The 14,643-nt window shown below is 43.7% G+C and overlaps 4 protein-coding genes and 1 non-coding gene across 5 annotated transcripts; 3 read left to right on the top strand and 2 right to left on the bottom strand.

The window, feature by feature from the left end:
• Positions 1-271: 271 nt before the first annotated feature.
• Positions 272-343, top strand: TRNAD-GUC (transfer RNA aspartic acid (anticodon GUC)). Its single transcript has one exon. It is a non-coding gene; the product is annotated as a tRNA-Asp (tRNA).
• A 131-nt stretch (positions 344-474) lies between these two features.
• On the bottom strand, positions 475-2,964 carry LOC103994357 (L-type lectin-domain containing receptor kinase IX.1). The gene has a single exon (XM_065162744.1). The coding sequence runs from the start codon at positions 2,709-2,711 to the stop codon at positions 621-623; it is 2,091 nt and encodes a 696-aa protein (XP_065018816.1). The 5' UTR covers positions 2,712-2,964; the 3' UTR covers positions 475-620.
• Positions 2,965-4,725: 1,761 nt separating this feature from the next.
• Positions 4,726-5,468, top strand: LOC103993945 (uncharacterized). Its single transcript, XM_009414186.3, has 2 exons — positions 4,726-5,117; positions 5,190-5,468. Exons 1-2 carry the CDS (start codon positions 4,806-4,808, stop codon positions 5,274-5,276), a joined length of 399 nt encoding a protein of 132 aa, XP_009412461.2. The 5' UTR covers positions 4,726-4,805; the 3' UTR covers positions 5,277-5,468.
• Positions 5,469-10,491: 5,023 nt separating this feature from the next.
• On the bottom strand, positions 10,492-12,816 carry LOC103993949 (L-type lectin-domain containing receptor kinase IX.1-like). Its single transcript, XM_009414192.3, has one exon. It carries the CDS (start codon positions 12,706-12,708, stop codon positions 10,651-10,653), a length of 2,058 nt encoding a protein of 685 aa, XP_009412467.2. The 5' UTR covers positions 12,709-12,816; the 3' UTR covers positions 10,492-10,650.
• Positions 12,817-13,351: 535 nt separating this feature from the next.
• LOC135645316 (uncharacterized) lies at positions 13,352-14,450 on the top strand. Its single transcript, XM_065163585.1, has 2 exons — positions 13,352-13,726; positions 13,798-14,450. The coding sequence occupies exons 1-2, from the start codon at positions 13,436-13,438 to the stop codon at positions 13,882-13,884; spliced, it is 378 nt and encodes a 125-aa protein (XP_065019657.1). The 5' UTR covers positions 13,352-13,435; the 3' UTR covers positions 13,885-14,450.
• The last annotated feature ends 193 nt before the right edge of the window (positions 14,451-14,643 follow it).

Here is a 14,643-nt window from a genome sequence, read left to right as displayed (position 1 = left end):
AAGGTTCCAACGTGTTGGGCTTTCAGCAAACCAGATGGTACAAGCAAACTTCTTTCTCTTGATAGAAAAAGTATGCACGCATGTATTCATAATGGGCTGCAGTCCCATGGTCTTTCTTCTACTCCCCTCACGTCTGCGCTTCTAAACAAGCAGCTTCCTTAAAGATGGAGAATCCAGAGAAGACACCTCTGTTGGCTTGTTGTTGCATTGGTTGCAGAAGTCAAGGAAGATTCATCATTAAATAAATAGAGTTGTCACCATTAAACGTCAAGTCGTTGTAGTATAGTGGTGAGTATTCCCGCCTGTCACGCGGGTGACCCGGGTTCGATCCCCGGCAACGGCGTTAATTTTTGTAAGATAATGAATTGATATTTTTGCCAACTTAATAAGATGATGATGATGATAGAATGTTACGATTGGTTTCACTACTATAACATCATTTAATCTTGTAAGAACATTCAGATCAAGAGTCCATTGCAACATAAATCCTGATAACTTAGGAATCAAGTAAACACCAACATTACGGTATTGCATACGCTGCAATTCCCACTGTTATCTTCATTATTACGACGCTCGACAAACTGCACTACCGAAACAGAGAAACTGCTTGATCCACATAGTCATGTAGAAATCACGGCCTCAGTGTTGGGCGACTTCAGCAAGTGAGACGAACTCGGAGACATGCTGGAGGAGCCCGTCGGTGCCGACTTGGCAGTAATCGAAGTTGTCGTGGCGAGAGACGACGCATGCAGAGACTGGCTCACATCACTCCACGGCGTGTAGTACATGGGAACCGGCATCTTGGGGGGAAGCTCCGGCAGTGGAGTCTCGAGATTGAGCGCGTTGATGGCCTGTCGGATCGATGGCCGCACGTTGTAATCCGGATGAGCACACCATAACCCTACCACCATCAAGCACTCCATCTGCGTCTCGTCGAAGTCGCCGTTGAGCCTCGGGTCTGCTGCTTCCAGGATCGTTCTTCGTCCGTAGAGCTCCCACACCCATTCCACCAGTATTTCCTTGCCCGGGTCCTTCTCCTTGAGTTCCACTGGCCTTCGACCGCATGCGATCTCCAATGCGACGATGCCGAAGCTGTAAACGTCCGACTCCTTGCTGGGTTTGCCGGTGTAGAAGCATTCGGGGGCGATGTAGACTCTCGTGCCGGCCAAGTCCGTCGTCTGCAAGTTGCGATCGTGGTCGACGAGCCGGGCGAGCCCGAAATCTCCCAGCTTGGCGTTGAACGCGGAGTCCAGCATGATGTTGCTGGGCTTGACGTCGCGGTGCATCACGCACTGCTCCCACTCCTCGTGCAGATAGAGCAGAGCAGAGGCGAGGCCCAGCGCTATCTTGTGCCGCGCCGGCCACCCCAGACCTGCTGCGGGGCTGTACAGATAGGAATCGAGGCTTCCGTTGGGCATGAACTCGTAGACGAGCAAGAATTCTCCGCGGTCATGGCACCAGCCCACCAGTTGCACCAGGTTCCGGTGCCTCAGCCGGCTTATGATCTTGACCTCGGAGACGTACTCCTTCCTTCCCTGTCGCGACTCCCGAGAGACCCTCTTAATGGCCACATCAAGCTTCAGATCTTTCAAGTGACCTCTGTAGACCGACCCGAATCCTCCCTCCCCTAGCTTACCCTCGTCGGAGAAGTTCCTCGTTGCACGGGCCAGCTCTTTGTACGCGAACCTCTTTGGCCCTCTGTTTCCCGTGAAATCATCATCCGTGGTTTGATCGAAATCCATGTCCTCTTCACGATCTGCTGCATTCCTGCGGCGGGACTTCCTCCTCCTCCTCCACAGAACGAACAACAGCAAGCCCGGCATGACCATCAGAGCCCCTGCTCCGATCACCAAACCGACTATGAGCCCCGTCTTGCTCTTACTTTTCGCTGCATCCGATGCCGTCGGAGCCGTCGGCGGCGGAATGCTTCTTGGTTGCAGACTCGAGCTGAAAGACCACGATAGAACGGCATGCGTCTCGGTCACCTGACCAGTGGCCGCCGAGAAGCCTACTGTAACGTTTGCCGGTAGGTGATCCCGCAGATCGATGACGGTGTGGAGGACGGAATCACCAGCGAAAACAGGGTTGTCGGCATAAGTGAGGAAGACGCTCAGATTACGAGTGATGGCGTCGTAGCTCACCCATGCATTCGCCTGCATCCCAGTCTTGAGACTGCCGTTCCAGCTCGCAACCTTCTGTGAGACGATCGAGTTGACATCGATCCCAACGTGGTGGTCGTCCACATCCCATTCGTTTTGGTAGGTGTCGAACTCGACCGCCACCGTCGGGACAGTAGAATTCAAGGAGCCTCTTTTGAAGATGCCGAGAGGGCCACCGGAGGAATCGAGGAGGAGGGGAGAAGGATACGGCGCCATGAAGAACGCGAGGCCATCGCCGGACGATGAAGTATTCGAAGAGTTACGGATGATGAAGGAAAAATGGGTGGTGAAATCGGACAACGCCTTGGTGCGGGCATCCCACAGGAGCAGCGGCTCTCGGTACACCGCTCTCCCCACGTTGTAGATGATGCTGTCGTTGGTGAGCTGAATGCCATCGGTGCTGTTCCAGGTTGCATTGCCTTGCAGCTCGATTCCGGAGCGACTTGCGGGATCAAGAAAAGTGAGATTGAAGGAGAGGCAGGTGGCCGAAGGTACAACGATCCACAAGCAAAAGAGAGCAGACAACATGCTGCTTGATCGATGAACCACCATGGCTAGCTACCACAAGGACCAACACAGATCAGATGGCTGCTGCTGCTGCTACCACCACGAGATCTGCAGGGGGACTGATTGCCGAGAAGAAGGCTGCTAAATCTTGCTCTACAACAACCCCCGAAGCGTTGACTGAAACAAGCCGTCGATCAACCGGTGCAGGAAATGTCCCGACGGATGTGGACGACTTAAAGTCGGAACTATTTGCGCATGGGGAGACATCATGTTAATGACACTGTCACAACTATTCCGGACAAGACATGAGCGGCTACCATTGCAGGTTCCCTGAAACCCTCATAAACACGACATTGAAGTGTTCAAAGTGAAAATATACGTGGATCAAAAACAATCTTGTAGGATGTCTTCTTCCTTCAAAAAAGTCATCGGTTGCATGGCAAGTAGCATATCTTTTAACCTTCCCACCAGGAAAATGATGACAGACTTCACACCCAACCAAGTTTATCTTGAGTAACGAAACGAAAGGGAAAATATTTTACCGTAGAATATTTTTTCTGCCTAATTCATTCTAAAATCTGCTAACATATTCAGTTATTCATATATAATTTTATTTTTCATCTCACTCTTAATTTATCATACATCTCACGTAACCATTGTTTTTGTACTGAGTCAATGATTTTAGCCTTCTTGTTCAGATGAAAAATAAAGAATTTAAACAATATGATGTAGAAAGTTAATTGAATTCTTCTCAAATATCAAAAAGAAATCTCAAAAGTATATTCTTAATTATATCTAAATATCAACCAAATAATAGTAGATCTTTTCTAAAAGATTATAATTCTCTTTATATTTCTAACTATGTTCAGAATAAGTTTTCTCATTAAGCTGATTCTCCTGTTGGTTGGGTTCTGCATAGACTGGAGAGATAGAGAGAGAGAATAATTGACAAGCAGGAAACATCAAAGAAACATTTTCAAAGACTGATACTAGTGTCTTCTGCTGAACAGGACCCGGACATTTAATTCTTCCGGTAGAAGGACGCAAATTAATGGAGAACAGAAGAGAGGAGGAAATTTGTGGCTGCATTTAGAATGTAGACACGTCTTTTCATCCTTGACATTTGCAGGGGAAAAAAATAGAAATCGACATCAATCTTCTTTTGGAACTGGTCAACAAAATAAAAGCTTCGTTCAGACGGCTTATGGTGGTCGATGGCGTCATAATCCCAAGCGAAAAAGAAGAACAGCAACGTCATGGAAGTTTGATTGATTGAGCGTGATGGAAGTGATTGAAACCAAATGCACGAGGTTGCATCAGACCTGCTTTCTTGGTGTGGCTGCTACCCTTAACGGAAGACTTCGCGGGCAGCTTCTAGTCCTCTGATGTCAAGTCTTAAACAACGATAAAGAGCTTGACCATAGTGGATTCATCGGATCGGAGCCACTGCCATCTCCATCATGCTGACAGGGTCGAACGTGTTATCAGATAAGAACACGAGGAAGTCTTTTTTTCTGTCATGGTTTGGTGATCCACACACAAATAATGAAAACGACATTTCCGTGTTTAGATTAGCTTAAGAAGAATAATAATCACTGTTGTTTTTCCAAAGGAAATAAGAATGGAAGGAAATTTCCAACCAAAAATCAAATGTTGACCATTGCTATCCGGCAATTCGGTTCGTGCCAGACCAGATGACACCGGGAATTATGTTGACTTAGAAGACAACGAGTGGATTGGAATCGAACCAAACACACGTGGGAGATTCAACTCCACCTATGTTGCCCATCACCATCATTAATTTGCCCGTCTCACTTACCTGTCTTATGATTGAGGCGTAGCGTGGGACCCAGTCGAACACATCATACCTGAGCCCACCTCAAGCGGGATGCACCAGAAACACTTCTTCCAGCTTCACAACGTACCCGTTTCGACTACCCACCTTGCTACTGGATTCCGTACGGGACCCATTGATGCCAAATCCCAACGGTCGGATTCCCCCAATATTAACACAGAGAAGCAACGGTCGCTTCTACCTTGGTTTTTTAATTCCCATCGCTCTCTCCCTCCTTCCCCTCGCAAACCATTCTCCACCACCACAAGCCACCCCAAAACTCCGTTTCCTCAGCTGCTAGAGCCATGACAGTGGAGCGCGTCATCACGGTGAAGTACCTGGAGCCGACCATGTCCAGGGTCCTCCTCGACAAGTTCCCGGACAACTCCGCCTTCGACTTCGACTACTCCCAAAGCGGGATATGGTCTCCCTTGCTCCCCCGCGGCGGCGGAATCGGTCGCCATGGACCGGCTTCGCTGCTCCTCGACGGCGCCCGGAAGAAACTCTTGGCTGGATCTCCAGTGATGCCCCGTAGAGTGAAAGCAAAGCTCACGTACAAGAAGCAGAAAGCTACTAGGAAGAGCTTAGACCTCTCTCCAGTTCCTTCGTCAAGGCTGGTAATGCTTCATCCCCCGTAGTACAGAATGTCGGCGTCTGGGATTTCATGTGACCACATGAAGTTGTTGCAGGGGTGGAAGAGGGTGTCGAGGGCAGCGGCGAAGCGCTTCAAAGTCCATGGAAGATCGCCGCTGCAGATGATGCTGCCGGCGTTATAATCCAAGATATAGTTTCCAGTTATATTAGTGCATCACATCTCTACTGCATTTTTATTTGTATTCCTGCATCGGCTCGTATGCCATCAGTTCTTTTCCCGATCGACTTGCAGGATCATCAAGAACAGAGAGTTGAGTTGAACTTGGCTTTATAAACTGAATTAAACTAGAAGAGGAGATAAAGATGCGACATGAGTGATTCATTCCTTATAACATCAACAAGTACATCTTGATTACAACAGCACACTACGATCCGTCATAGGAAAACCATGAATTCAATTAGCACAGTGATAACTGAAGAGAAACAAGAAAAAAACAACATAACATAATCCAAATGCTGAAAGAAGTGCAGGTCAGTCTCTCTCCATTCCAGTCTCTGTCAACCAAAGTACTTCCACTTCTTAATCAATCCATGTCTAATAAATTTGTCGAGAAAACAGACGACGATTGATTTTTTCTGAGACGATTACTAATAATAATAATAGAAGAATAACATCCGAGAGTTAAACAGTTGAGTCGATGCATGTGGAGATCAATATATATAAAGATTGCAAAAGAGGAGGAGAGTTTAACTGGCTGTAGCAGATGTAGCAGGGTGAAAGGGAGGTGATAGATCCAACAGTGGAGGATCGTCTCAGCTTGCAGCAGCAGCTGGGGACAGCATTCGACACGTAGATGTGATAGCTGCTGTTAAACTTAAAAATTATAATTATAAATTTATTATATAAATTTTAATTTTAAAATTAAATAATAATAAATTAAATTTATATATTTTGATTTTATTTAGAATATTTTTTTAATATATAAAAATATTATCATGTGATTCAAAGAAAATAATAATATCAATATATAAAGAAAACTAAGCTCATCAACCTTGTCCTAAAGATGAGTTCTCAGTTTCAATCAAAATTAAAGTTGATCAATATAAGATTAATTAAAACTAAAATTCAATCAAAAAACTTAAATTTTAATTTAATTAGGTCTAAATCAAGATACGATCAAAGCTGTAGTTAAAATCTAAGTCCGATCAAAATTTAAAATTGACCAAGGTCAAAATAATCAAACATAAATTTCAAAATTAGGTTTAATTGATTAAAAAAATAGAAGATGACAAAATCAAATTCTCATCAACATCAAATTCAAAAAGTTGACCTGGTCAAAATTAAAATTTGAAGAGTGACCTAGTAAAAAATCACTATTCAGCGACTAAAATCCAAACCATGATCAAATTAGATTTTTACCAAATCAATATCAAATGGTTGTCAAAATCAATATTTTGACCGAACTAAGGTCAAAATCACATAAGGACCGGCTAAAATAGAGATCAGATCAGATTAGGTCAAAATCCAGCCAAGAACCAAAAAAACCCAAATCAGATCAGAATTTAATTTTGACCGAGGCCAAAATTAATAAAATGTCAAAATCTAAAGGGAAAGATATGGTGAAAATCAATTTTGACCTAATTTAGGTCTAAATTGAGCCTTCCAAATCGTGAGTGGTCGATGCCTCCACGACCTCCACTACATGGGTGCCTCATCAGACCAGCTGCTGTTAGCACTGTTGTCCAGTGCCCAAATGAGCGCAGCTATCGCAGTGACACCCAATAGGGCTGTTGCCTACGTGGGTCGACCACCACTCACCTACTTCGTCTATCATCATTATCACTCATACCCACGTTAATGTCACGGCATCCAATGGTACCTCCGCTCGCTTCCATAGATCCAACATAATCGTCGTCCGTGTGCCACATCCTAATTTTATAAAAAAATAATAAATTATTCTTTTATTATTCATAATCTATATAAAATATTTTTTCTTTCATCCTTGAATTTAACTATCTGTTTTTATAATAATAAATATTTTATTACCTAAAAAATGGATCACATATTCTTAGTATAACTATAAGTGATGAAAAGATTTTTACCATCCAAGTCTCGTATAGATTATTCTGAAAATAAATATAAAATAAAAATATATCAACAATCATCGGTATAAATCTTTTAAAAAATATTAAATTAATCTTTAATATTTATGAAACATGTACTAATATCAATAATTTAATATGAAATGATAATATATCGATTTATTATAAAACTCATATATAAGAAAAATAATGATATTTTTTATGTAATAAACAAAAGCATACATCAGTTATATGTAATATATATATATATATAATAATAAGATAACAAAGTCATATATCACACCCAATGATGCACTCTGCCAACAACGAATGGGGAGGCATACTCTATGGGATGGATTCCTCACAATAGTGGATGAAGATAACACATATCATATTCTTAATACCGGATGAAGTGGTATCCTTCACTCGCCTAAGTGGGGATATATTCCTCCTAATAGCTGATGGAGGATTCATCTAACCATCACATCTAACATCCCTCTAATCCTCGAAAAAAATCACCTTACCTGCTCTCGACAAGGATACATAAATAACCATGATAATTCATTCACTCATTCATTCACGCATGCACCAAATAAATAGTATGATAAAATACTATGAGGGATCATGCTTGGCATATGATATACTACAATAGAAATATTTGTATATTAGTGGCTCTATGTTATGATGGGTCTATAGTCCTTTCACATGTTGTACTTTCAATATGAACCAGAAACATAGTCAATCTTATAAACATTTTAAGTTTTATAAACTTGAGAAAGTATGAAATCAATAATCATTTCCAAAGTTTTATAAAATTTTTAAGTTCATTAAATCATAAAGACATGAGATATCAATATCTCAATAGTCCTCAATTAACCAAAACCCTAATTGAAATAGCCTAACTGATTTGAACCAAACTTAATTCAATTAGGACCTAACAGAACTAACCTCAAATCCTTATAGAACCAGTCTCAATCACCTGATCTAATTTAGATTTGATTGATTTTGATTAGGTCAAGTAGGTTTATAATCACCATAAACCAGTTTTAATCGATTAAACTTATTTGGTTCAATTATTAATGATCTCAAACTAATAAAAAAAGAGGAAATTGGACTATATCGTATAATGCTAGCTTAAATTGAATCGACCCACCTGAGTTTTAGATGGGGCACGTGTGTCGTATATGCTTGTCCTAAGTAATAGGTTCGGCTGAGATACAACAGGCTAGATAGAGGAGCGATAGTGTGTCTAGCGCCACTCGCATAGCTGGGCGAGTCTAACTTTGTGAATTGGGCTGAGCCTTACCACTGAATTGGGTCAAGCTTCACTCATAGGTTGGGTCATGCGTAGACACATGAATTGAGATCGTTACTATGACCACATGAACTGGGTTGTACTTGACCACATGAGTTGGATCATACCTTACCATATAGGTTGTGTCGTATATAGCCACATAAGCTAGATAATGGCCATATGAGTTATATCATACCTTGCCAAATGGGCTAGGTTCTACATGGCCACATAAGCTAGGTCGTACATGACCATTAGGGCTGGGTCGACTTGATCTAATAGATTAACTTGACTTACGTCAACTCCAATTAAACTTCTCTTATCAAATTGGATTTTAATATTTTAAGTTACTAAAGAGTTACTCAAATCCATAAATTAAAAAATTTAAATTCATGATCTTAAATTTAAAACTAATTAAATCATAAAAATTCAAACATAATTATTAAAATATTAATATATCTGATTAAATAAATTAAAACTATTATGTTCATAAAAAAAAAGAATTTTAATAATTAAATCAATCTTAAAATTTAATTAAGCTTAAGAGATGATTATAAGTTAAATAATTATTCTAAAATTATAAATCAATTATCATATTTATTAATCATAAAATTTTAAAATTAAAAATTATTATGCATTATAAAATTATAATAATCTTATTATTAAGATATCAAAATAAGGGCTTAAGTACTCTATAACCAAAACCACAATTGTTAAAATAGACTCTTTTTTTAACTTAAAATACTGTCATTGTATTAATAGTTTATTATATTTGTTAACTCAAACTTAACAAGAGAGGCTTATATGCTATGTTTTAAAAAATATAAGGGTTATTTTAGATATGAGTAAACCATAAGAGTTTAAATGGTCGATGGTCAAAACCACAAGGGCTAAAATAAACATTAACCCTTATCTTTATCTTTGATTATGATTATGCCTTCCTTCTCCACTTGATGAATAGTGATGTTTGCTATTGAGGGAGAATATTGTTGATGTCTTGATTAACTTGACGTAGATCGAACTCGTATATATAGGGTTATCCGAGGTGAAAACGTTAAGCTCTCGATGCGTCACTTGCATGAAGACTGAGATCAGGAGAAGTTTCCCAAGTCGGTTCCTCCGATGCTTCAAGTTATAAATCCAAAGTCTATGTGTGTAGAAACAAAGTCCAAAAAAAGGTAAGTTTGTCCCCATTTATAATACTAAAGATGAGCATTTCTATTTCGTCATAAAGGATACAAAGAAAGTTTGTAATTATCTTTCTAATCATAAAGGGCAAGAAGAAAGCTTACAATTATTTTTTGTCATACAAGATAAAGATGAAAACTTATGATTATTTTATTTGGTCATAAAGGTCCCGAAAGAAATTTATGATTATCTTTCCCTATTTAGATATCACATGGCGATTACATGTCGAATAATAATTAGCTGACAGTATATTTACTCCTTATCATTTGTCCCCCCTCCTTAGAGGCATACCCCGAGACTCTTGCGAGAGAGGCTCAAAGTACGATATTTAATTCATCCGACATAAGAGCGTTCGAGATCTTTTCTCATGTATTAGTTTTTTTGACTCGCACGTCTTTGACACATTTTGTCTTATGCTTTTGTCATGGTATATTTTTTTACGTAAGTAAGGTTTCTCGACTTATGCACCTCGGGCACATTTTGCTTTATGCCTCTGTTATGGGTGGATCTTTATTCACATGGGTCGGGTTTTTCCGACTCACAAGTCTCGAGCACATTTGACACCTCCGTCGTAATAAATTTCTCGTCACGTGGGTCAAGTCTTCTCAACTCATACACCTTGAATATATTTGGTATTGTGTCTTCATCCTAACGCGGGTTAAGTCTTCACGCGGGTCAAGTCTTCTCAACTCATACACCTTGAATAAATTTCTCGAGCACAGGATGAATTCTTCTAGATGTTTGGGCTGAATTCTTCTAGCAGCAAATAAAGATATTTTAATTATCATGATTGATACATTTGCACAATATTAAATCAGCATCCACCGTCATTAAGATTTCATAAAAGGAATATTTGGATTGTCATGATAGCAAATTTTTCAGAAAAATCTATAATCATCATGAATTATTGTCATTTACGCCTTCTTACAACATCATCATTATGGTTTTGGTTAAAAAAAACATCGTAATATGAACCGGCGTGTTTGGTGCCGGCCTCACTGAAATTTCAGTAAGTGCGATGTCGTTGACGATGATCCTTGAGACATGTTCGAGTTGGAAGAGTCGGTAACGCAGGCTGTGGATGCAGAACTCGCGCTCGTTGTTCCTGCAGCAGAGGATGCGTAGGAGAACCTGTACGCCTCGATGGGAGGCGCGTAATACATCGGCACCGGCATCGACGGTGGGAGCTCCGGCAATGGAGCCTCGAGGTTAAGCACGTTGATCACCTGTTTGATCGATGGGCGTCGATCGTAATCAGGATGAGCACACCACAACCCCACAACCATCAAGCACTCCATCTGCTTCTCGTCGAAGACGCCACCCAGCTTCTCATCGGCCGCTTCAAGTAATCTTCTCCTGCCGTAGAGCTCCCACACCCATTCCACCAGTCTCACCTTGCTCGCCTGCTCCATCAGCTGCACAGGCCTTCGTCCACATGCGATCTCCAGCGCCAAGATTCCGAAGCTGTAAACATCGGATTCCTTGCTGGCCTTGCCGGTGGTGACGCACTCGGGGGCCAAGTACCCCATCGTGCCTGCCAACACCGTCGTCTGCGAGCCGCGATCGTGATCGACCAGCCTTGCCAGCCCAAAATCTCCCAGCTTGGCGTTGAACGCTGAATCCAGCATGACGTTGCTGGGTTTGACGTCGCGATGCACCACGCACTGCTCCCACTCTTCATGGAGATAGAGCAACGCAGAGGCCAAGCCTAGCGCAACCCTGTGCCTCGCCGGCCACTCGAGAAGCCTGGCTGTGCTGTATAGATAGAAATCGAGGCTTCCGTTGGGCATGAACTCGTAGACAAGCGAGAACTCCCCGCGGTCGTGGCACCAACCCACCAACTGCACCAAGTTCCGATGCCTCAGCCGGCTTATGATCTTGACCTCCGAGACGTACTCCTTTCTTCCTTGTTTGGATCCCCTGGAGATCCTCTTGATTGCCACTTGAAGCTTCGAATCCTTCAAGTAGCCTCTGTACACCGATCCGAATCCTCCCTCGCCCAGCTTCTCCTCCTCGGAGAAATTCCTTGTCGCGTCGGCCAGCTCTTGGTAAGCGAACCTCTTTGGCCCTCTTTCTCTCTCGAACTCGTCATCCATGTTCCGGTCAAATTCCAGCTCCTCTTCATCTTCTGCATCCCTCCCAGTGGTCCTCCTCCTCCTCCTCCTCCGCAAAATTAAACCGAGCGAGCCCAACACAACCATTAGGACCGCTGCCCCGATCACTACACCGACCACGAGCCCCATCTTACTCTTCCTTTTTGGTAGCAAACTCGAGTTGAAAGACCACGACAGAAGGGCATGCGTCTCGGTTCCACTACCAGTGGCCGCGGAGAAGCCCACTGCTACCTTCTCTGGTAGAACATCCCGCAGATCAATGAGGTAGGAGAGGCTGGAGTTGCCGCTGGACCCTGCATCTTGAGCGTAAGTCATGAAGACGCTCAAGTTATGAGTGCTGGCGTTGTAGCTCACACAAGCGTTTACCGTCCTACCATCCTTGATGTAGCTTGGCCAATCCACAACCGCAGAGGAGTTGACGGAGTTGACGTCGATTCCGGTGTGGTTGGCGGATGTATCAAAGTAGTTCTTAAACGTATCGAACTCTACCGCCACTGTATTATTGATCGTTGAGTTAGCGGGAAGCGGAGTGCTGTTGAAGAGGCCGAGGCTGCCGCCGAGCGAACTGGGTGGGATGGCAGAAGGATACGACGACAGGAAGAAAGCCATACCATCGCCGGACCAAGATTGACCCAGATCATTGATGGCGAAGGCAAAACGAGTGGTGAAATCAGTCAGCTCACGGGTTTCAGGATCCCACAGGAGCAGCGGCTCCCCGTACACTGCTCGACCCACGCTATCGGTGATATTGCCGTCCTGCTGATTCCTGGTGAGCTGTATGCGATTACCGGCGACGAATGCATCCCCTTCTAGTGGGATTTTGGATGGACTGGATTGATCGAAAGAAGATAAGTTGAAGGAGAGAGAGGTTGCCAAGGGGACAGCAATTGACAAGCAGAAGAAGGTAGAGAAAACCCAAGATCCACACAAGGTCGTCATAGCTGACAAGTTCGAGGAAGAAGGACGCAAATTGGTGGGGAGGTGATGAATGGGAGTTCAAGTAGGTAGCGTTGGGGGAATCGATGTTTCCAAGTCCAACGATCCATTCTAATTAATTGAATAAGTAAATGCATGTGCTGTCACTCCTTTTCTTCTTGGAATTGATCAACCACGGCGACGGTCATCACCCAATAAACAGAAAGTCCTCTTTGAATCTTCCCAAATGTCATCGGAGGAGATAATTGACATGTTCCATGTACGTCATGCATGATTTCATACTTCTACTAGTAGGGAAGACCAACTCGAATAATCAAAATTTCCACCGGATATCATTTTTATTAAAATACAATAAAAATTGTACGTATTAATATCAAGCTATATAATTTTATATAACAATTTAAATCGAACCCGTCCTCCCTACCTGACTCACTGTTGGAGCAAAACGGGACCCTTTGCGGTGGGTTCCACGTTGTCTCTCATAGAAAATGGTGTAGGTCAAACTTCCTACAAGTTCAAAGCTAAATGCCAAGTCCCAACGGTCGAATTTCCCCTAACGCTAACACACACAATCATGCCAAGTCTCAACGGTCACTTCTACCTCTGTTTTCTTCCCCATCCGCGCTCTCTCTCTCTCTCTATCTCCTTCCCTCTGCAATCCATTCCATCTTCCCCCTCACCACCACAAGCCACCCCCAGACCCCGTTTCCGCTGATGATAGTGTCGAGCCATGGTGGCGGAGCGGGTCGTCACGGTGGAGTACCTGGAGCCGACCATGTCACGGGAGCTCCTCGGCAAGTTCCCGGACAACTCCGCCTTCGACTTCGATTACTCCCAGAGCGGGATATGGTCTCCCCTGCTCCCCCGCGGCATCGATGACGCCCGGAAGAAACTCTTAGCCGGATCTCCAGTGACGCTCCGAAGAGTGAAAGCAAAGCTCACGTACAAGAAGCGGAAGCAGAAGAGGCCGAGTGCTATGAGGAAGAGCTTAGATTTCTCTCCTGTTCCTTCTCCTAAACTGGTAATGCTTCATCCCCGCAGTACGCAATCTTGGCGTTTAGGATTCCGTATGACCGCATGAGGTGGTTGCAGGGGTGGAAGAGGGTGCTGAGAGCAGCCGCGAAGCGCTTCAAGGTCCATGCAAGATCGCCGCTGCAGATGATGCTGCCCACATTGTGACCCGAGAAACAGTTGCCTGCTCAACTGGCGTATCAGATCTCCACCGCAATTGCTATAGCCATTTGTTTGTTTTCGTTCCTGCATCATGCAGATTTAATTGTTCTTGGTGTGTGGTGGGAACGAAGCACTTGTAATCGATCCACATTCTTCTTTTCTCGTGTAGTACAGAGTTACCATTCTCTTTCGTTCCTCAACAGATTGTGTTGTGGGAAACAACTTTGAGAGCCATGGCCTCGGGGCCGATGCGGTTCGGTTCAGGTCCGGACGTCGGGGATCTCTCCGGGGCGTGCCTCGAGCCCGCGGGATCAGTCCGGTGTGATGGTCCGATCGGGACGAGTCGGCGTCTCCTCCGGGCAGGGGCTCGTCGTCCGCGCGGCCGGCGGGGACCCTCGGCTTCGCACCTGCACAAAGGTCGGGTCGGAAAGCTTGACCCGACCCCTCCGACGATCAAATTAAAAGATGTGGAGGGGGTTTTAGAAGAAGAAGTGTTTGTATGTGTCACTCGCCCCCCTTCTCTGATGAATGAGAGGATATTTATAGGGAAGCTTACTGTTGTTTGATGTACCCGCCTGCAAGAGACAAGCTGATAGCGTCTGACATGGGTGCTGGCATGGCGTGAAGAACCGCGCCTGAGTAGACATTAATGCGTCTCGTCCGATGTTCCGGTTCGATTGACTGAGTGCAGTCGCGTCGATCGAGACGTGAGGCATCGGCTGACGTCAGCGAATCTTATCATAACTACTATCCTTATCAGATTGA

Source organism: Musa acuminata, chromosome BXJ3-8 (genome assembly GCF_036884655.1).
Source record: "Musa acuminata AAA Group cultivar baxijiao chromosome BXJ3-8, Cavendish_Baxijiao_AAA, whole genome shotgun sequence".
In the NCBI taxonomy this organism is placed as follows: Eukaryota; Viridiplantae; Streptophyta; class Magnoliopsida; order Zingiberales; family Musaceae; genus Musa; species Musa acuminata.
This window is presented reverse-complemented; position numbering and strand designations above follow the sequence as displayed.

Bases quoted from the DNA above. Each gene is read 5' to 3' on its own strand.
- LOC103994357 (XM_065162744.1), bottom strand. From the start codon at position 2,711: ATGGTGGTTCATCGATCAAGCAGCATGTTGTCTGCTCTCTTTTGCTTG.
- LOC103993945 (XM_009414186.3), top strand. From the start codon at position 4,806: ATGACAGTGGAGCGCGTCATCACGGTGAAGTACCTGGAGCCGACCATG. The intron at 5,118-5,189 runs GTAATGCTTCAT...AAGTTGTTGCAG, and splicing joins CAGTTCCTTCGTCAAGGCTG to GGGTGGAAGAGGGTGTCGAG.
- LOC103993949 (XM_009414192.3), bottom strand. From the start codon at position 12,708: ATGACGACCTTGTGTGGATCTTGGGTTTTCTCTACCTTCTTCTGCTTG.
- LOC135645316 (XM_065163585.1), top strand. From the start codon at position 13,436: ATGGTGGCGGAGCGGGTCGTCACGGTGGAGTACCTGGAGCCGACCATG. The intron at 13,727-13,797 runs GTAATGCTTCAT...AGGTGGTTGCAG, and splicing joins CTGTTCCTTCTCCTAAACTG to GGGTGGAAGAGGGTGCTGAG.